This window comes from Cyprinodon tularosa, unplaced genomic scaffold (genome assembly GCF_016077235.1).
Source record: "Cyprinodon tularosa strain WSP-4 unplaced genomic scaffold, ASM1607723v1 ctg499, whole genome shotgun sequence".
Taxonomy (NCBI): Eukaryota; Metazoa; Chordata; class Actinopteri; order Cyprinodontiformes; family Cyprinodontidae; genus Cyprinodon; species Cyprinodon tularosa.
The window spans coordinates 296,341-319,885 of NW_024039228.1; the positions used below are offsets into that span (position 1 = coordinate 296,341).

The window sequence follows — 23,545 nt, forward strand, 5'->3', positions numbered from 1 at the left end:
TGAGACCCAACCTGTGGAAACCGCGATGAACAGCTGATCCTTCCATAGTGGATAAACCCTTCCACGATGGTCTCCGTCAGATCATGATGTCTGCTCCTACGCATGGCACTATGTGATTAGTTATTGGACTAACAGAGAAAGGAAGTTATTACAAGAAGAAAGATAATATAAATATATATTATATTGGACCTCAAAATTAAAGATAAGGTGTTTGATTTTCCTTGGATCGGACCGAGCCCACTGTGCGCTGTTCGGTGCGTAACCGACTCTCCATCATGATATTGCCAAGAGCGCTTCTCTTCATTTTGTCTTTCTTTTTGGCTACATTCCTCTGCTACCTGCCTAAAGTCTCAGCGCAGAAGTCTGGATCACGGGTGAGTGGACCCAAGCGTGTCTGCAGACTCGCACTCTGCATATTTTCAGATCATTAACTGGTAAAGCAGTGCGTAAAAGACGCGTTTCCGCTAATATTCATTCAGGTGACTTTTTTTATTTGCCGGTAATTTGAGACGTGATTTATCTTTGTTTTTGTTTTTGTTTTTTTTCTTTACAAAACGTATTAAAAGTGAAGTATAATGGCCCATCATATGATTTTGAACTGGAAAAAAATGAGTCACAAAAACCTCTCTTTTAAAAAATAAATTCATTTACTAGGTGAAAACGATATTATTTTCATTGGATGATGTGTTGGACGACGTTTTAACCCCGAAATCTGTCGCCCTGCGTCTCTTTCTTTAGGTAAGAAATTATCCCACAGCATCACTGGTCCTCCACCGTTCTTAAACCTGGTGTATCCTGTTTTGAGACACATTTATTTCTTGTTTCCATCCAAACCAATGAAGGGTTTCTTAGTCTAATAGAAGCATAAATAGATTAAAATAAGAGTTATTCTAAAATTCTCACTTAGGGTTTTTTCTATTCCGCTTAATTGTTTATTTTAACGCATTTTCTACATCTGTTCGGGCGGTCATTTTTGTAAATTTTTTTATCGGGAGTGGATGATTGCATTATCCACTATACTATTTGGAGTGTTTTTTTTTTTTTAAATATTCTTTTAGTTTTTTGAAACTTTTAGCAGCTGGTAATAAATTCAAGGTCTTTCCAGCCTCAGCCATAACATTAAAGCAGGCTTACCTTGTCGGGTAAAGAAATATGCTCCAGATGCACTTTGAAGGATTTGGAGCTTCAGTTGTTAAAGCTTTATTCAATCATCCTGAACCCGTCTGATTCACACACCCTAAAGGAATTTTTCTGTGCCAATTAGTTTTTGTTTTGGAAGGAAATGGGAGTTCTGAGTTTTTGTCCTGCAGTTTCCTTTAATTTGAAACTGGTTCAAAATCTGTGTAATCCACCAAACCGGCTAATTCTAGACAAGATTTTTCTCCAACATGGTGGATTATAAGGGGACAGCTCTGACCATATATTTCCCTGCTCTTTCTTCCCCCCACCACTCCATCCCTACTCCTGTTCCCTCCTTCTTTTCTCAGACAGATCTTTGTCACTGTTGTGTCTCCTGATCCTGTTTATTCCCCTCTCCCTTCTCATGCACACTGCTTTTCTTGTTCCCCCTCTGTGCTCTTTAGTTCCTTTCCAAATACCCAAGGCACCACCGAAGGCAAAGAGGGAAATACGTGATGCGAACTGGAGAGGACCTGTATTGTTTTGGTTTGCTGATGCACTGTAATATTTGCGGTTGTGGGGGAAGATGACTCATGGCAGGGGGTGAATATGTAATGCCCCCTCACATACTGGAACTATTTCACAACATCTTTGAAACCTCCTTGGGAATCTGCACAATGAATTTAGACTTTATCCATCTATGTTTCTCTTTCTGTAATGGTTTGCTTTGAGTTGTATAATTAGAGCGTCTAAGATGTATTTGATCCTTTTTAGAAGCTTTGGTTGCCCTTAATGTTTTCAGTGTTTTGAAATGAAATCTCATGTTATTGATAACCTGACCGGCCTTCCTGTGATTAGCCGCAACATGCGTTAATGCAAATGAAGCAAAAATAGCTGCCTTCTTCTGATGGTGAGATTCTTTTATGTCCAGCTTTGATAAAGCTTTCTAGAATGCACCTCAGCTAAATCTTAAAAACATAGTTGAGAATAGAGAAAAAAAAAAACTGTTATTAAGAAGGTTGTCACTATAACCATTGGTTGTTATCTCCTGAACTCCTTTTCATTGTAGCCATGCAGGTTAAAAACACACACTCTGATAAAAGGCAAGGTAAATTACAAACCAACTTTGGATTATTCATTCTTTCTTTTTTAGAAATTTCCCTTGAAATTGATGTTATGGCTCACTGCGCAGGGTGGCTTACTGTTTAGGAGAGGCACAAACAGTTATTTGAGTAATTGATTAATCCACTGATTATATCAATAACCTTTAAACTTTTTAAATGCAATGTCAATGCAAGAACCTGTAAGAACAATTTAATTAGATACTTAGAAATACACTTAAGTTCTTTCATAAGAAAGATTTTGTCTTGAATATAAATTGCTTATATATCTTTTACATTTTTGACTTAATTACTGCACGGTAATAAGCAGGTATAATGATTTAGAGTTTGTATACTCCAATTAATTATTATTTGATACCCAAATCAGTTGACATTATACCAATAATCACCTATTTTTATTGATTAAGCCCTAAAACACGTATACCTCATAAGAACGTCAGCATCCAAAATTATGTTTTTTCTTGTTATTTATCTGTTTTTCCATTTCTTTCAGGAAATGGGAAAGCTCTCCTCCTTAATATTTAGACAGTGCAACATGTAAGTAGGTGGTTAGTTAAAAAAAAAAACAATGTTTTATGCAGTTTCACAGTATTTGCAGTAGCATTTTAAAACAAAAAACTACAAAATATTCTCTTGGATCGTAGGAGGCTGTCTGCAAGATCTGGATTCTGTTTATGTTACACAAGTTCAGAAAAGGATCAGACTCATTGCCACGGAGCTCACCTACCAAGGCTATGAGTTGTTTTCCCTGCTTCAACCGGGAGAAATATTCAGGAACATTAGATTTACAAGAAATAGGCTTAAAAACATCTTGTTTCTCAGAACTGTGAGCCTCCCCACCAGACATAAAACAGTAAATTTCCTGACCAACATGTCTTTATAGCAGTGGCGCCTCCAGAAATTTTTCATAGGGGTGGCCAGATGAGGCCACTTAAATTCTTGGGGTGGCACACTGAAGCTAATGGCCATATTTTCAGGATTTTAAGACTTAAATAAACACCTATTGATATATTTTGGGTTATTGTGTGATTTTTAATGTTACTAATGATCTAATGTGCATAGATATAGACCAGGGGTCTGCAACCTGTGGCAAGTGGCTCTTTGGACCTTCCACAGTGGCTCTTAATAACTTTGGCTACACATTATATTTATATTGTGGTAATTAAATGTAATAATGATAATAAATACAGGTTTTAGCAGTTTTTTTTTCTTGGAATAATTGCTATTAATTTTCACAACAGAATGATGGTGAAAGTGCCAGTAATATTTAATTTTAAATAAATATTTTTCCATTATGTTGGAAACTATGATTTATTTTACATCCTTATCCACAAATGTCAGCATCCCATCCATCATCTTTTTTTAAACCTCAAAATAGACATAAAAGGGCGTTTCTTTAACAATGACAACATATTTCCTACAGTAGATCTTTACCTAAAATATAACTTGTCCTTTTTCAAAAGGCCAGGCAACATTTGGGGCTCTGAACAAGTTTAATACAAGTGGACTGAAGGCAAAATGGCTCTTTAGACTGTAAAGGTTGCGGCCCCTGATATAGACCAATAACAGTACAGTTAACATTTTGAGTTGAACAATAATTGCTTTGTATTTTCTAATCACATTAGGAATAAGGTGTTATTTTATTCATTTATTGAAAACTAAATTATACTGGGGAAAAGCAGATACTGGCAGATAAAAATAAGAAATTATATCTTTATTTATGTAACAGGAATTTCCCAACAGGGAACAACGGTCATATAATGATTACAAGGATACAAAAAAAAGATTACAAGAAACACTTATATGTTAACTTATTCTTAATATATGTCCCCATGACAGGTTCTAGGGAAGATGTTTAGTTGTGGCTGCTTGGGCTGTTCTGCTCTTGACTGGGAGATATCTGCAATGAAACAGGAGCAAAAGTCTGTTATTCTGAAATCAAAATGATGACACTAATAATAAATGATAATAATACCAGAATCTCCACCGTAATGAATAATTATAGCTGTATTAATGGCCTACAGGCATTTTGATTCAGAATGAATCAATGAAAACTAACCCATCAACATTTTTCTTTTTAATTAATCAAAATTAATAAAAAAAAAAAACTTTAAGTGAGTCCTTATTGATTTGTGATTTAATGGAAACACAAACAAAACATACATTTCTTTCGAGGATATTACTTTCTAGACAATTCACTAATTTCATTTATTTCATTTTTATGGCCACATGGTCATAACTTCACCTGTTGGTCCAGGAACACCTGCTTTTGCTGAATCCTGCCATGTTTCACTGATCAGTGGTGCTGACTGTTCCTGCTCTGCTGCCTGATGCTTTTCCTCATCACTGTCTACTATCTCTGACTCTGTTTCCTCGTCATGCTGCTCTATCTGTTGCTTCCCTCCATCCACCTCCTCTTTCTCCTCCTTCTCACTCGCTCTCTGTTGATCCCCTGTCATCTCTTTATCTCTTTCCACTGTTATTTTCTTCTTAAAATAAGAAGATATATCTCTGGACTTTCTCTTCATTGTCTGGAAATTGACAAACCATACATAAGCACAAGCTAACAACGTTAGCTACGTAACTCTGTCAAAAAGACACTCAAAGTCGCTGTAACAGGAGCTGATACAGTTCATTTATGCCCCTCTTCTTTTACAAACGAACGATTTGACTTATTTACTTACCGTTAGTCTTGTTCGCTTTCTCTGTGAGTTCTTTTAATCACTGTTGAAGGCGGGCACGCGCTAAACTGTAGCTGTCGGAGAACGCAACTGCTGCTCGATGGGACGGAGTGGGGGCGGGAGGGGGAGAGGGAGGGGAGCGGCTGGTGAGCTACGGTGCGCGAGAAGGTCTAGAAGAGAGGCAGTGTTGCTGGCTCTGCATAATGGGATAAACCTCTAAACTGACGCTACTACCATTTACACTGGCGAGTGGGGTGGCCAGTGGGGTGGCCAGGACATCGCCAGCTGGCCACCCCCTGGTGGCGCCCCTGCTTTATAGGCTGCTCTAACACAACCTGCACTTTATTTGAAAATATCCTCCTACATCCCAATGAACATATTTTCAAACATATTTTTTCAGTTGACGTGCCTTTATCATTTTTATGTGTTTTCTTTTTTATCTTTTACCTCTAAAGTGTTTTAAATTTGTCTGTGTTCTATTTATGTGCATTCTGAGCCAACTTTCCTCATTAAAAATGTAATTAAATATCCAATAACAATTCTGATTCCTATTTTAACTTCTTTTATTGAAAACAGAAAACCACCGCGTATTGTAGCTAGTACTAAAATCACTTGAAATATTCATCATTACTGCCTCAACAAAATATATATATATATATATTTAATATTTCATACCCAAATTAAGAGAAAATACAGAATGAACGTCTTTAAAATCTAGTAATACTTTTTGTGTGCAGAATAATAATAACTTTTTCCATCCTAGACTTCATATTGATGACTGGGCCTCCTTTTGCTTCCATGATATCGGTCATGCAGTCAGAGAGATCTCAAGTTACTGTTAGCACTTTCTTTGATATGTTGTCAAAAAGACTCCAAAAACATGACATATACTTCTGGGATCTTGAAAATGTAGCTATTTGAAATCTTGGACTTTCTTACTGGAAACTGACTGTAGGGATGTAGGTTCACATGTGGGGGCTTAGGTTAGTCATATTGCTAATTTCCTCCAAAGAAAGAAATGTCTGTTTATTGTTGGCAAAAGAGCAAATTTGAGAACAGAATATATGAGTCAAATTACCAAAATGTTATTGTTCACAAAAATACACACAATGTTTTCTTGATGAATCAAATTGTATTTTTTTATAGTAAAGACAAAAAAAGAATAAAAACCTGGCCAGTGAAGAGCCATCTAGTGACACAGCAGTGACTTCCAAAACTGTTTGAGGCTTTCGGTCATGGTCGCTGCAGCGCCAACCTTTTGCGACATGCACATTTCTGATTTGTTTATTGGCATAATTATGTTTAAATTCATGAATAAGCGCATTGCGTTGCTCCACAAGTGCTGGTTTGCAGCTCGAGCCACGTCCTGTCCCCCCCACCTCTGCTGCTCGGTCAGACAGCCCAATCACAGGAACATAGGCTGGGACATTCAATGTTTGCTGTTTACTGCTTGAGTAAGACTCAAACTAACAGCAACAAATCTTCAAAATTGCCAGAATTTTCACTGGTTAGAGCCACTGTTACTTTAAGATGTTCTAATATTTATGTACCGTTTTCAAGTGGTGTCAAAAGAACACAAAGTATAGATTCGGCAGTTTAAAAACACTCTGGTAAAAGTTAAAGTATAAGCTTTACCTCTTTACTCGAGTAAAAGTGAAAAAGTATGTGCTCCAAAAACTACCTAAAGTATAAAAGTATAAAGTAACCTAAAAAAAAAAACAGCCAGATGCCACTTTATGATTTGAAACCTCAATTTTTCGACTATTTCGACAAATTCTTTGAGATGGGCCAAGGATGAGGGAGGTCTTGTTGGTCTCCGTCTCCATCTCCTGATACGCTCTTGCCTGTGTCCAACCTTTCAGACATTTCAATTATTTTTTTCTGAATCCAACATTGTAGCATGGAATCAACAATTCCCATTTTCAGTTTGAAGAACACCTGCTTGCTTCTGAGCATTTCCCTTGGCGTCAGCACAAATTTGACGAATAACTAAGCAATGAGTGTTTGCGTTATATGTCTCATCCAATTACACTAGTTTTCACTAGATGTGGATGGTGCCATCTATCTGCATTGGATGGCGCAAACAAAATAAATATTTATAAACATTAATTCGAAGCCAAGAGTAATGAGTAAAAAATGTAATGAGTAGAAGTCAGAAGTAGGAAGAAAAATAAGTAATGGAGTGAAGTATAGATACCTAAAAAGTGTACTTAAGTACTGTAACAAAGTATTTGTACTTCGTTACTTGAAACCTCTGCCATCTTCATAAAGTTGTTGGAAGGAGCGCTATTGGTCCTGATGTTTGATGATGTTAAATGCCCTTTCTACACAACAACCTTTGATTGGAAAAAGGGCTTGTTTTTTTGTTCCAGTTAGAACATCTACTAACCAGTGTTTTACATATGATCTACATACGCACACCAGGCTAGATGGTTAAAAAACTGTCCTTTAACTGCCACACAACTACTAAGCAGTGTGTTCTTTACAATTCAACAACGTGTGCATGCATAAACACTCCCTGCTTAAAAAGCTGCTAAGCTAAGCATCAGGCTTCAGTATGCTGGCAGGAACTGTTTTCCTGCTTCTCTTGACAATGTAGACAGGGATGTTTTCTAATTTGTGTGACCGAGTGATACGTGTCAAATCTGACCACTTTCAAAAAATAAACCTTACCATTGTGGTGTACCAAATAGTAGAAATTTAGCTAAACTTTTCTTCTTAACATATTTCATTTGTATAGTAGGGTGCTACAAAAACAAAAAAAAATTTTTTTTTGTTTTTTTTTTAAAGAGGACTTTTGCAAGATTTAAGTTGCATTTTCCTATAAGTGCAAGAAGATGTTAAGCATTTTTCTGGACTTTGTTAACAAGTTTTACCCGGCTAATGAGACAGCTGGTGGCGAGTAACCCTGATGGAATGTATTGAAGAATTGGGGATCAAAAATGTCAAATACAGATGCCTATGTATCCCTAATCCTCCTCATCAAATCAACCTGTTAATGTTTGTTAAAAGATGCAACAAACAATCAGTGTGCATACTTTGGTGACAACATCAGTGAGCTCTCATAAAGTCACTGAGAAACTGAGATAAATAACCAGGCTTGGGTGGAAGGGCAGCCAAGAATGCATACTTTCATGTTAGGAGAGTAGAGCCGCAGTTCAGCAGGAAAGCCTTTTTTATTATCGTAATGTAGATCACAGCCTTGCAGGTGTGAAATGCCTGCATCTGTGTCCTAATGGATGTACAGTGTGTGAATATGGTCAGCCGGAGACTCTAATTAGGCTCAGAGCTCTTGTTTTCTATAAAAAAGGCCAAACAAAGATGTGCACATAAGTGAGAGGTTAAAGTTATTCTGAATTGAAAACAATAGTTAAAATATGTCCCCTTTCCAAACTTTACTTTTATAAAGCTTTGATTTGCTCATATAGATTTAAGTAGATTCTGAATATTTATTGTAAAATGTTATTAGAAGAATTTTACATTAGCAATTAGTGCCATTAACACCAATAGCCGGGCTACCTATAAAAGTCAATATCTGTGTATGTTGAACACAGAATAAAGGCCCATCCCTGAAGTCTGAGATTTCCAAAAAGGTGCCAAAATTTCTATATTTACAGACCTTCCTTTTCTGGTATCTGTTGAAATCAACTATAGGGTTTTTTTCTTTCCTTTTTATGTCTGGAAAAATTCAGATATGAAACAACTAAAACAATATGACATTTCGAAATGATCAGCACCTGCCAATGTTTAGCTCTCCTTTGAAGAAGCCTATTTGAATGGTTGATGTCCCTCTGTAGAAAAGCATGAGAGACAACTTTTTCCTTTCTATTACTACTCTTTTAAACACGTCACTGGTAGTTTAGTAGCTTTAGGGTCATCCCCTTGCAGTAACAAATTCAACACTGAAGAGTGTTCAGGTGTTCGGGATACCTGGTAGCATCTCATTTATAGTGTTGACTGATCAGAAAGTTGTTCTTTTTCTGAGTGTTTGATTAATTGGTCAGGTGTAACAGAAAGTTAGTAGTTTTATCTCTAGAAATATATTTATGGCCTGATTGTCTGAGAACTGAGTTCAATAGTTGTGAATCTTGAGTGACTTTAATGCAGTAGGAACTACGGAGTATTTTCAACCAATATGTTTTATTTTGAGGGTTTGTTTTTTCAGGACCCGGAAAGCTTGCTTGTCCAGAGTGTGTTAAATGCAGGACTTAACTGTTACATTACTGTGAAAAGGGGCTTACTTCTATTTGCATATATAAATATGGGTGGTGTCTTCAACTCTATTTTATCTTGTTAATGTAATGAGACTTAAATGATGTGCATCTCTGATTTGAAAATTGTGTTAAATTGCTCTTATACTGCAAATGCAACTCATTGCCTAGCCGTAGTAGGGTTAGGCAATGGGGGTTGGATTCCAGTTTCCTTCTTCCCAGAGGCAGACTGGCCATAGGGAAGGCATTATTATGAGGGGCATCATCAAATGAAAAATCTAATAAAAAAACCCCCAAACATTTCCAGTTTACTTCCGCCGCAAAGCTAACTCCGCTATGTATTTCCGGTTGAGGTTTTCTCTGATTTTACATGTGATAGTAGGGAGCTCATGCAGGTGGAAACAGCACAACTCTTTTATGACTTAATATAACCCTATAAAGAGTTGCTGTCTTCAATCACAACTCAGATCGCAAACCATTACATCTCAAGCTCTCTAAAGACACTTCTGGGAGTTGTTACTGTAGCAAAACCAACAAAAATGTTGGCCCTGTAGGTCTGGATTAGGAACTTGTCTATAAGTGAGATTGTTTTGAGCACCGATACAGAATCTACTCCGTTAACCGTCCATCCTGCAACCTTACAAGGACAAGCCAGCATAGACTAAGGCTGTACAGTGTTTAAGTCTACTGATAGTGTAAATATCATACATACATAAGCTAAAGACAAATATTAATTGTACATGTGGTTAATTTGGTGGAAACAATTTTTTACTATTTCTGACATTCAGTGGTTTTTATATTTTTGTCCTAAACTAAATCTTCAGGATAATCTGTGAAGGTACCTAAAGATAAATGAGATGGGGTTTATCCTATCTCAAATAAAACCTATAAATGCAAACATCCAACAATCTGTCAGGTTTATTTTCTGTATTGCCAAAACAAGAGTTTTCTAATAATTATTTTCAAAATGTGTTCTGAATTTTTTACCTAACATTTCTTATTAAAATAGAAGTGACAAACTTTAGGAGCAATATCAGACCAACATAATGTAGCCTCTTTTTTTTCTAAAGAAAACATGTCTTTTGTTAAGAAAAATGAGATGCTAAGAAAGTAATTTTCAACCCCAAAGCCCCAATTTCTCGTTAAACCTCATAAAATGTTTGCAAATATATCAAATACCTGAGCTAACTGACTAAACAACTATGAAATCCCCCCTAGACAGCAGGGCTCCACTTTGATTTCATTGGACTCTAACAAAGCCCTTGAAGGGCGATATCACCAGGGAACAATCATAATAATTACATATGTTGATTTTTAACGATAACTGCATGATTAGGATTTTATGCCCAATTTCAGGACTCTCTAATCAGACTAATGGAAAGCAGCCATCCTGCTAAGTCAGGCCAGGAGTTCCTGTCAGACATCATCACTATCTTTTCCGACATTTCCTTTCTCCGTAGATCTTGCTGATAGCTGTGGCTTGGTTGGTATTTACATATTTTGCCCTCAATATGAGTTTGAACCTAAATGCACGTGATCTTGCTTGAGAGTAGAAGTGCATGTTGAATGAATTACGTCTCTCTTAAATCCTTCAAATATCTGAAAAGGTTGCAAAGTTTCTGTCTTTTCATCGGAGTTCTGCAAATTAGCCTCTGTTTCAGCCTCATATTAAGGTTTGCTTTGATTTGGATGAGTGTGTGGTCTTAAGCAAGCAATTAGGATTTATAATTCTATGGTAATGTGTGATGGTCACACACACTTTTCCCTCTGCACTTCTTCCAGAATGACAGATACGGCTGACTGTTCTGTAGCCAGGATGTAGCATTAGTGACAGAGAAAGCCGTTAATGGGGGTCAGTCATATCTGAAAACCAAGAACATGTCTCCTCGCCTCTGGATAAACCTTTTTGATTTCTAATTTTTCTCACAACTTCAAGGAAAAATGGGGATGTTATCCAGCTCATTAATCCTATCTTCATCCTTGCATTATTATCAGGTTCAGAACTGTTTTCAGCGTGGCTTAATAGTACAGTGATGTAAGTCATGATTTTAAAACTTCAAGCCAATCGAAATTACATTGGCAAATACTAAGCTGTTAACACTAAAGATTAAAGTATTTAGATTTTAGTTTTGTCCATAACAGGGAAGACAAAGGCATTTTTGAAGTAATTTGAAACCAACTTAAATCCACACTTTTAACAGTCTTTTTTATCTTTGTATAAATGATAAACCTGTTTTTTTTTCATCGAAAACATAAATTTTTTTCCCCATAAAATACAAGCTTTAACTTGAGATTTTGTATATATTATATGATTATTCAAATAATCTGGTGCTTTCTTGTCTGATCTTAAGTTATAGTGGAAGATTTTTGCAAATTTTTGAAAAGATTTGCAGTCTCCACTTACAAAAAAAAAAAGTGCACATGCACAACACTGTACCCGAGTGGGAACGCCTATTGCGAGATCATGCACAAGCCCATTTCTCCTCTGTTTAAAAGTTGCTCTTTGCATTGCTCATACAAGCTTACCTTCCAAAAGAAGATTTGCAGTTTTTCCACTATGTCAGACTCACCACTGGTAAGAAAATGGGGATGAGCACATAGGATGGGCTTACATAAACATATCACCAGAATGATTGACAACCTGGAGGATCACTTATTTTAATGATCCACCTGGAAAAAGCATTTCCTCCTATATACCTTTAAGAAAGCATTTTACCATATTAACCATACAACATTACTCATCAAATCTTAGTGATTAAAATTTACAGTAAGACAGATTGAACGCTATCTACTTAAACACTATTAGTTAGTCAGATTTAATAATTTTCACCAGCCTATCTTCAAACTGTTCAGAGGTGTCCCACAGGAATCCATTCTTTACATAAAAGTCTAAAATCTATTCCTTTACATGAAAGATCTTTCATCTGAATGTTAAATATTGACATTCAAATGTATGCAGAGGACTTACTAATATGTATGCACAATTACAACATAGCTTAGGTCATTGAACAATTAAAAAAATATCCGCAGGATGATTTATTAAAACCTGTTTAAAATGTATTCTTTTTTATTCTTCCTTTGATCTGTTTATCATATCCACTTGCTTGTGATTTGAAGAGTTTTATAAACAGCTGGTGATAATTGGCAAAAGACGGGCCTGTCCAAGTATGCATTTGTTGTTGCATTGATTGTTTTTGCTGTCTTATGAGGATAATTAGTTCACACATTATAGCAGGGATATGGCATATAGCTCCAACTTATACGAACAGCCATTCTTACTGAATAGGGGGAGACTGTTAAAGTATGACAGAGAAACCACTAAGTTATCAGGCATTACAGCTTCAGTTTATTTGGTTCTCGTTCAAAAGACCTCGTGCACAACAGACAGGGTGTAAATAAAGTCATATTTTTGTGTGAGGGCGTCCACGTTAACAGGTAGGATGTGAGCTTGGTAGACGTCAGCTGAGCATTCTGGATAAAATGCAGACACACGATAGTAAAAAGCATGCATTTTGGTTTCTGATGAGTGTCATTCTCTCTGTAACATGAATAGAATCAATCTTGACAGAATTCACTTATTGAATGGAAAAGTAATGCAGTAACTACTGCCGTTACACTCAACACTGGTCAGTAGGCAGCCATTCTTTGTTTTTCTCCAGAAGTTTTCTTATATCATTTCTCTAGAAATACCTGTTCTCATTTTACTGTCTACATGGACACTTCTTTACGCAGGGACCATCCCCACAGCATGTTGCCACCACCCCATGTTTCATATGAGGAATGTGTCACATTATTAATGAGTTGGTTGAATGATTAGTCTGTCTGTTTTCTTATTTTGCATTCATGGAAAGGAATTTAGATTTTGGATTAATCAAAACAGATATTTCTGTTTTGCTTGGTCCAAGAATCTCTAGGTTGACTTTTACATGGTGAAATCTGGTTGCAATCTCTCTGTTCATCTATCACAATCGCGTTATAAGAGGTTGCATTAACAGAGGGTGGCTTGGAGCTCCTCTTAGGTGACAATTGGATTCTAACTCAACCTATGGAAGAAGCTTATCTGGACTGTCTCATGGTTGCACTTTTTATTTATATTTATTTATGTTTTGGATTGGCAAGACCTTTGTTTCAATATAATCTGGTTTCACGGGACTAGAAGTTGTGTGACTTCATTCTTGGTGCTTGTTATTATTATTCTCCGAGATCTTATATAGGAAAGTGTGTTTTACTCCACATTCAATTTTGACTGTATGAGCTGGTTGAATTGTCCTAGTAAAGTGCCTTGAGATGACATGTGTTGTGAAATGGCGCTATATAAATAAACTGAATTGAATTATGCTAGGGTAAAAGAGGTGGATAGTTAAGAAATGATTAAAGGGTAATCATTGAAACCAGATATAACACGCTACTTATGAATAATGTTTTTTTTCTGTTATTATTTAATTTTTTATGACTCTTTCTTTAGTAAATTAGCAAACATGTCTATATTTTTCATACTTTAATATGGGGTTACAGTTTTGTTTGTAAAAAATAATATAATCTGTTCTGGAATAAAGCTGTATAGTATAGGTGAGCTGGCATTTTTATAAAAAATGTAATTCATTCTTTATGCATCTCTGCATGGCCAGCATTGCTTTAAAAAGGTCACTTGACTTTACACTGTGTGCAGAATTATTAGGCAAGTTGTATTTTTCAGAATTATTTTTATTATTGAGCCATTCTAAATCAACCCAAAAGACTCCTTAATATCAAAGTTTCATATTTTCGGAAGTTGATGTGTTTTTCTTTATTTAGATTTGGCCATTTTATGAGGATGTCTGTGTGTGAAGGTAAATATTATTGTGCAGAATTATTAGGCAACGTAGTAAAAGAACAAATATATACCCATCTCACTTGTTTATTTTCACCAGGTAAACCAATATAACAACTCAAAATTCAGAAATATACATTTGCGGCATTCAAAAACAAGAACAAAAACAAATCAGTAACCCAATATAGCCACCTTTCTTCACCATTGCGCTCAAAAGCCTTCCATCCATAGGTTGTCAGTGTGTTGATCTGTTTGCGATCCACATTGCATGCACCAGCCACCACAGCCTCCCACACACTGTTCACAGAGGTGGACTGTTTTTCCTCCCTGTAGATCTCACATTTAATGGACCACAGGTTCTCAACAGAGTTTAGATCAGGTAAACAAGGGGACCATGTCATTATTTTTTGTCCTTTAAGACTTCTTCTGGCCAGCCACGCTGTGGTGTATTTTGATGCGTGTGGTGAAGCATTGTCCTGCATGAATATCATGTTTTTCTTGAATGATGGCGACTTCTTCTTGTACCACTGTTTGAAGAAGGTGTCTTCCAGAAACTGGTCCATCCATCTGGCCCATCAAGACTCACTCTCATTTCATTAGACCAAAAAACCTTGGAGAAATCAGTCTTCAGATATTTCTTGGCCCAATCTTGACATTTTGTCTTGTGTGTCTTTTTCAAAGGTGGCTTTTTTCACCTTTCCTTACCTTGGCCAGGTCCCTGAGTATTGAGCACCTTGTGCTTCTCGGCACTCCGGACATGTTGCAGCTCTGAAATTTGGCACAGCTGGTGGCTGTTGGCTTCCTGGCAGCTTCACGCTTCATTCTCTCAATTCATGGGGAGTTTTTTTGCATCTTCTTTTTTCAACACGCTTCTTGCACCCCTGTTGGCTATTTGCCATGAACCGCTTGATTGTACTATGATCCCGCTTTCCAAAGCTTGGCAATATCCAAACTGCTGCACCCCTTTGAAAGATGTTTGAAGAGACTCATGACCAGAGTTGTAAGGATCAAGTATGAGTCTCAGGTCAGGACAGGGTCAGCACAGGAAGACGGTGCACACATTAATTGGAATGATTCAAGGAGACTGGCAGAGAGAGGCAGGTTTTAATAGATATGATCATAGCTTTTTGGGGGGATGGGGGGTTTGGGTATTGGGGAGATTATAAAGTAGAGCCAGATGTTTCTGATCACTCTATTTGACAGAGAGGAGCAGAGCAGAGAGCAGGAAGCAGCATGTAAGCAGCCAGACAACCAAGCAGAGGCAGGCTGCATGAAAATAGATGCATATTTGACATATACATTTGCGGCAAGGGCTCTTGCCCTTTATTTTACCTGTGCTTTTTGAAAGAATAAACATCACCTCACTGGTTGTTACATTGTTTTTCTTGTATTTATAGACAAACACCAATTAAATGACTCTTAAAAACCTGTAATAGAGCATTCAGTAACCCAGAATATAAAAATCCAAATGGGACATCTTTGGTGTGTTTAAATTTGGTTTGCGCAACAAACCAAATACAAACTAACAGTCAACAAGTTAACCAACCAGTCTACCAGATGCCTATTTTTAGGCTTTTGATAGTTTTGGTGATTTCTTCTTTAGCCAAATGATGTTGTGCAATTTTTATTCTAACTGATAAAATAATATAACAAAAAATAATGGATAATAAACTATTTAGAATTATTATTTAATCATTTTGTGTAATGGATTCTTTCCATTAATTTTTGTGTTCATTGTTTGTACTTTGCTATGTGTATTTTGTCTTAAAGGAGGTAAACAGTTAGAAACTGCTCCTATAGTAGTTCCACTTTGAGTGGATGATGTGTTCAATGAATATCAGAAAATTCTGCTTCAAGTTTGAGGACATAAAAAATATCTGGTAAAAAGCATAAAATAACAAAAAGTAAACATCAATGCTTTTCTTTCAAAGTAAAGGAAAGTGCATTATTTGCAGTGAGAATTGTAAGAGAACTACTAGCTTTGATCCGTAAAAACAAAATAAAAAAATAAAAATAAAAAAATTGTAAAATAACTTGTCATCTCATTATTAAGATAAATCAAATTACAATTTAAAGTTAATGTTGAATATATATATATATATATATATATATATATATATATATATATATATATATATATATATAGAGAGAGAGAGAGAGAGAGATGGCAAAAGTACTTACTTTCCGTACTTGAGTAAAAGTACAGGTCAGTGGCGGCTGGTGAAAAATATTTTTGGTGGGGCTGATATAGCCTAGTGTATGTCTCCAACTAACCCGGAATAACAATTCAAATAAACAATTGGACAATACATACAATTTAACAGTAATGATTTAATTTACTATATAATAACAGTAACAGTGATGATTTGGGTCACTGTGACGGGGTTCTTTGGCCTCCAAGAATCCAGGCTCAGTCGGGTTACCGGTGTTGGTGATTTATTGAGCTCAAAAACTCAAAACAGGGTGCAAAAGAAACTAAACATATACAAGATACTCTGGGCCTCAACCTCCCTCCAGTTACCAGCAATGTAACAAAGAAACAGAAAACAAAAATTGCCGCTTTTCTTCCCACAGCCCTCATTAAATAGTTTAAGCCCCTCACCTCAGGCTCTCTTATTTCTGATTTCTTCTCATTAATCAGTTTTGTCCATATATTACCTCCACAAACAATTGATGTACAAAAACAAATAATTTTTACAACTTAATTCTTTTACACAGATTCATTGACTTATTCAATTACACCAAACTGGGTTTGAACCCAGCAAAGACGCAGCCAGACTGAAGATGACAAGTCCCCGCATAAACACGTACACACCCACACCCCCCCACATACCCACACACACACACACACACACACACACACACACACACACACACACACACACACACACACACACACACACACACACACACACACACACACACACGGCTAACCCCACTGAAATATTAAGTGTGCACCCTCAATACGCCAGCAGGTAACCAGGACAGCTTGTGTGTTTTAAGTTAATAGAGCTACTGATCTCAGCGCGAGTGTATTGGTCCTCACAAACACAGTATAACAGGAATGTGTGTGTGGCGCGCAAAGTTAGAGAGGTTGTTTTAAGCGACGAGGTGGATTCGTCACACTCACAATAACCATGAAATGAAATGTTCATATCATACAACAGGGATGTTCTTCTGGCAAACGGGTAGATAAATAAGGATCTCACCGAATTTGGTGGAAGCTGCATCTCGCTCGTTACATTCGCCATCTTCCCTCTAATTGTCTGCACCTGCGCTTGGGTTCAGAAGAGAAGCCTGTAAAAGCGCAGTATTTTCAGCGCCCCAATACCATAAAGTTCCGAGACGCTGATTGGCCATTAAATTCACCTAGCAATAGTACATGATTGACAGATTCTCTGCAAATGTGGGTCAGTCTGATCACAGCCCCCAGAACAGAGACGGTAGGAGTCTGTCTGTGGAAATCCACAAATTAATGACAGTAGATAGGGAAATGTAGTTTATATAATTTGTTTTGCTTATAGTTACACAGTCTAGAGAGTAAAACAGACATTTATGAGTTAATTTCTAAAAATATATTTTACGTTTCTCTCTTCTTATCAGGGAGGGCGGTGCCCCAGCGCCCCCTATGGGCCGGCCGCCACTGGTACAGGTACTTGTGTTAAAAAATACTCTGGTAAAAGTGGAAGTACTGATTAAACTTCTTTACTCAAGTAAAAGTAACAAAGTACAGGCTTGTAAATTTACTTAAAGTATGAAAGTAAAAGTAGAAACCACTTTTTTCATGCCGTTGCCTACATTTTAAATGGATGTCTGCCAATAGGACTAGATCTCCGTTGTGTTCATTTTCAATCATCTCGTCGTCCATACCTGTACTACTATGCTAACGCCACCGCCACCAAGCTGCAATGATTTGCCGTGAATGAATACCGCCGAATCTGTCGATTCATCTTGTAGTGGTGCGTCAAATGCAACGTAGATTCCCATCCAATTAGATTGAATTTGGTATTGATGACGTGAAAAATAATAACGGTAACTCAATTGAAATGATTCAAAACTAAGTAACGAGCCAATTTTTTAAAATGTAAGGAGTAGAAAGTACAGATATTTGTGTAAAAATGTAAGCAGTACAAGTAAAAAGTCGCCATAAAAATAAGTAGTAAAGTAAAGTAAAAATATCAGAAAAATCTACTTGAGTACAGTAACGAAGTATTTGTACTTCGTTACTTCCCATCTCTGTATATATATATATATATATATATTTATATATGTTGCTGAATATAAAAAGATACTGGAAATGGACATTTTCTTTATTGAAAAACTTGTTGAAAGTGGTATGATCAGGTTGACATAGCATCACATTCTTCTTTGCATCTCTAAGAAGTATTAGATACAGTTTTAGGTTGTTTATCAGACAGTGTGGTATACAAAATAGTTTGCTTAATCTTTACTTATCAGCTGACAGTGTTCATAAATGGTAGCGTATAGGTTGTTTAAATGCATCGAAAGTTTTCTGAATATAATTCTATCAAGAAAAAGCGAGAGTGTGTCAGACTGGCCTGTTGTTGGGAAATGGACTCTGTGTGAGCCATAAGAGTCCCAAATTAGTTCTATTAAATATTTAATTAACTCTCTAATTAATGGCCTTGATCTACCTTTTTATTTTTATAGTAGTCACATCACAGGCAGGACTATACTAAGGTGACAACAACCTTGATCCCCACATCTTCATTACTGGGATTAGTGGCCACAGGTTTTAAACACCTGATATTTAAATCACACAATATTTTTAATAACATTTCGTTTATAATGCCTGAAACTTACCTTCATAAGGAAATGTTTTCAAACATTGCATTCGAAATAGCTTTTAAAATCCTTTAAATATTCTAAATGATTTGTATTATTTCCAAATAATTTCAGCTTTCTTTTGAGGAATATCATTTTAATGTTATAACCTGCTCAAATTAATAATGCAAGCTTACAGGTTTTAGTTTGGATCACTCACTGTCCTGAAATAACAAACAGGTCACTAAAATTTGCTGTTTGATTATCTTGAAACAAATGGATGCTGGAACTAGACAATATACAACATGGATTGTTTACAAATTAAATAAAATTAAATTAACCAGAACATGAAAGAATGCATTTGTGAGGTAATTTCTCTTTGGGACTTGAGGGTTTATAGTTTTAGACTACTGTGAACAGTGGTGAAGACAGACACCATAAATAGCAAAGAACTGCATTCATATTTGAGATAAAGCTAATGAAACCAGTAAAGCAAAGTTTTGTCTATAAACCAATAATTCAGAAAATGAACATCTGAGGTAGCAGCAGACTCTATCCTGTAGAAATCTTAATTAGGCCTACTAAGATATGGAAAACCTATAGGAAGAATGGAGAGAAGATTAATCAGATAATCAGACAAGAGACTCATGTTAACTCTGGTTGAGATGCAGAGATCCACAGCTAAGGATGGAGACACTGAGTAGCATGGTAAATAATTTGCATGGGGAAGGGTTTAGAAAATCTGTAAAAACCGAGATTAGACCACAGCTTTACCTTTTAGAAGGAAAATGACCCTGAACCTACGCCTGGCCACCCAAGTGTTAGATTGGTCCAGTCAACATCCACACCTATGTCTCATTACTACTGTGAAAATACTTAAAAAAAGATGATGTACACAAACAGTCTCTCAAATTACTATTAGCTTCAGTTTTATAAAGAACAACTGGCATGATCTCAGTCTTTCATAAACTAAACCGTATAGACACATACAGTACCCCAAATTTCTACCCATTGGTGAGCTGGAGTTAAACAGAAAGGTGGTTGGAAAAAGCTTTAAAAGGGCGCCTTTATTTTCAACTCTATAGCTATTAGCTTCTAGAAACATGTGCACCGATGTTTGTTTAGCTGCCTTTCTCCATCTTATCTGGAATATACATCTGCAGACACTGTTAAATAAAATACTTTTATTTAAGTAACACCTGATAGGTGTGATAAATCAGAAACTGGGATCAATGGTTTAGTATGTGTTATGATTGTTTTATGGCTTAAAGCTTTCCAAAAGTGAAATGCACTCTGAAATTCTATGAAAATTTACAGATTTGGTTACTACCTGGGTTAAGGATGCATAGCTTTTCCTACCATTAGCCCCATAAGCAGGCATAATAAAATATAATTTTATAATGATATTTGCTTATTTGTCTCAATGCCAAAACTCAGACTCGAACAGATTTGCTGCCAGTGATGGCTACAAAGCCCTTTTTCTAAAGCTGTAATGGTTGCACAACAGGGGTTGCGTTTCACTTATTTTATGAGTGGTGCAGAGAAAGCTCAAGGGGTCTGTGTTTTTCTGGCTTAGATGTGTGGGATACTGTTCGTGCTGGGGGAATTTGGCTTGTTAAACGTGAGAATCTCATTGCTCATTGTTTCCCGGCCGAGACATCAGTACCATGGCGTCTTGATTTGATGTCAGGAAAAGGTGACTATCAAATCATGGCAGTGTCGGGAATCGATGCTTTCTCCCCCTCATGTTTCTTCTTCTGTTATATTTAAAAAGTACTGAAAGGGATGCGTTCATTACCCTCGTTGCTCTGACGTCTTTCATGTCCCGTTTGGCTTCCTGTGATGTTAACCCTAGCTTAATGATCAAGAGCTTAAAAGGTTCACCTTTACATGTTTGGGTAACTAATGTTTTCCTGGCTTCTCCCAAGCCAAATCAAACAATAATAGCTCTTAAAACGTTTTACTGTGTTTAATTTAAATATGTTTGGTTTTGATTATGGGTGGGACTGAACCTCGGCTATTGTTGGCAGAACTGGAGGCAGACCTTTTTTTTTTTTTTTTTTTTTTCCTGACAGAAGATAATACCAGGTTATTTCAGACTTGTTCTAAAGCAGCTGATTGCTGCCAAACTGTAAAGGCCAAGACTTTAATAACAGCTTTAGGTTCCAATTGACCTAGACAGGTGGGGTTTACCACATCAGAGCCTTTTGGAGAATATTCGGTGAGCCTGCAGAAAATAGTAAATAATATAAACACAGTCATGGGAAAGAAATCAGCGATGATGAGTGTTTTTATATAAAATTTAATTTATTAACATCTAATCTCTATTTATATCTCTCTGGAAAGAAAGCGTTTTAAATGCAGATAAAAAAATAACTACCGTACTAACATTTACTTACGTCAACATATTGTCTGTTCTAAGAAATACTTTCTGTTACATCCTACCATTAAGGCAGGTTTCTCCTCTTTGGTTAAAATAACCTCTGCATCTTGTACCAGCCTTGGATGTTAATCTTGGAAAAGTTGGTCTTACTCCTAATTTTTTTGCTGGAGAGGTTGTGTGTGCAGCTTGTTTCAAATCACCTCACATGATCTTAATGAGAATCAGATTTCATTTTTTTTACTTTGCCCACAAGTTTAAATTTCTTAACCAACTCATCCTCTTCCACTTCCACACAAATGAGTTGGTCTTCGTTCCACCAAAATGGCTGATATTGGTATATTAGCAAAGCATATTATGACACATCACTCCAGGCCTTCTTATTGTTTGTGTTTACCATGGCAAGCATTGATTCGGTCTAAATGTTTGTCATTAGGGAAATGTTTACTACCTGCACAACTCCATCATTTTTCTTTTTTCTTAAGGCATCCTTCAGCACCTTTGAAGTCAAACACTCTGGATGCTCAATGCCCCAGGTTATGAGCTGCTCTTTACTCTTCCGTGATAGAGTTTCTTGGCTTTATTTGCTTTAATTAGTTGGAATAAAAAAAAGGTTAACACCTTTTTAAGCAAGAAAATATACCTAAAATGCAATCTGTGCAGTCAGTTTATCAGAATTTTGGTTCTTCTTCAATATTCTGCTCTTATTCACAACTGCAGACCTCCCCATATACTGTACCTGCAGGCAGCGGTGCAGGGAGTTCCTGGTGAAAGCTGTCTGAAGCCAGCCAGGCTGTCAGGGATTTCCCGCTGCCATTTTTTGCGGCTGAAAGTTAATATAAAGTTTTTAAAAGTTTGCTGTAAAAACTGCCAGTACCAGAATATTCAATTCAGTTTATCTATATAGTAACACAATAATAATAACACATCATCTCTAGGAAATTTACAGAGACAATTTGACCAGTTTATACAGTCAGATTGGTTCAAAGTTTTCTATGTAAGGAAAACCAGTTGATTGCATCGACGCATTGACTCGAAAGCAATCCGTCACACCAAGCATTCATGTAGCAACGGCGGAGAGGATAAACTCCCTTTTAATAGGAAGAAAACCTCCAGCACACCCAGATTCAGTGTAAGCGGCCATCTGCCGAGGTTGACTGGGGTTCAAGGAGGCAGAAGCAGACATACAGAGAGAAGCAGTTGAATCTTCAGGTTTTTCAATTTTTATTTAATGTAGAAATTATTAATTTAAAAACTGTTTCCCCATAATTTTAGTGGATGTATAATGATCAAAGCATCCTGTATTTCTTTTTCATTTATAATGCATTATCCTGGCTTTTTAGTAAATGTATAAGGGATATATATATATATATATATATATATATATATATATATATATATATATATATATATATATATATATATATATATATATATATATATATATATATATATATATATATATATATATATATATATATATATATATATATATATATATATATATATATATATATATATCCCCCAGGTTATGACTAGATAGTACTTTTTGCAGTGTTAAAATAACACCTAAGTTAGATTTAACACCAATCCAAGTGCATTTGTTCCCGCTCTGGATTAATGTTAAATTCTTCTCTTTCCATATTGTATAGCTGACTCCTGCTGTTCTTGTAATATATCCGAGTCAATGTGCTTTGACACTGTGGAATTTATTGTGCTGCAATTGAACTTCTCCAACTTTTTGAAAACCTAATAATTCAGATATTTTATTTATTTTCTATTTTTGCACACAGTTTATGCCCCTTCCTATAAGCCCTACTGCAGCATCTTTACAGAGTCAAATAGTGTTACTCACCTTAGTTTGTTTTTTCCCAACCTTAGATTTTTTTTTTTTTCATTTGTATTTCAGAACCCCCCACCATGAACTGAAAAGCTTTTCCGATCCATTTGAGTCTCTAATTTCACTTTTACAGGCAACCGCGGTTGGGACAGTGTGAGTCAGAAATGTGGGAGACTTGGTAAGAGGGGTTTATTTCAACTAACCAGATAATACCGTCTCAAAATGTCACTCAGCACTTTGTTGTGATGAGGAAAGAGGCTGCATCCATTAAATGAGTCATGAGCATGGAGGACAGGTCAGTCTGTGGGAGGAGGACAGACGCCAAGGTTCTAAATCTGGATTTTTTTGTTTTTTAGAATGGCATGGTTTGGACATTGTTAGACCTATTTAATACTTAATCATATATACAAACCTCTTGCTTGGAGCAGTCAGTATATTTTTAGCCATTTCAGTTTTGGAAGGAACAGTTTTTCTTTCTTTCTCATACTCTTAAACAATTTGTTAAAAATCTGATAAATTGCAGATGCATTCCACTTTTCCAGCTGGATATTTCTTGTCCTTTAGCAGAGCCAAGAGGAAGACATATGAGTTAAAAATA

The 23,545-nt window shown here is 36.2% G+C and overlaps 1 protein-coding gene and 1 long non-coding RNA gene across 2 annotated transcripts in view; one reads left to right on the top strand and one right to left on the bottom strand.

Annotated features, from left to right (window-relative positions):
- The window catches only part of smoc1 (SPARC related modular calcium binding 1), a 78,100-nt gene continuing 54,555 nt past the window's right edge, over nt 1-23,545 (top strand). Inside the window, 1 exon segment of the mRNA XM_038302708.1 lies at nt 1-374. Within this exon segment, the coding sequence (XP_038158636.1) occupies nt 276-374 (99 nt within the window). The 5' untranslated portion in view covers nt 1-275.
- On the bottom strand, nt 3,934-5,173 carry LOC119794933. Its single transcript, XR_005282274.1, has 2 exons — nt 4,925-5,173; nt 3,934-4,140 (listed from the first exon to the last, which is right to left on the bottom strand). It is a non-coding gene; the product is annotated as an uncharacterized LOC119794933 (long non-coding RNA).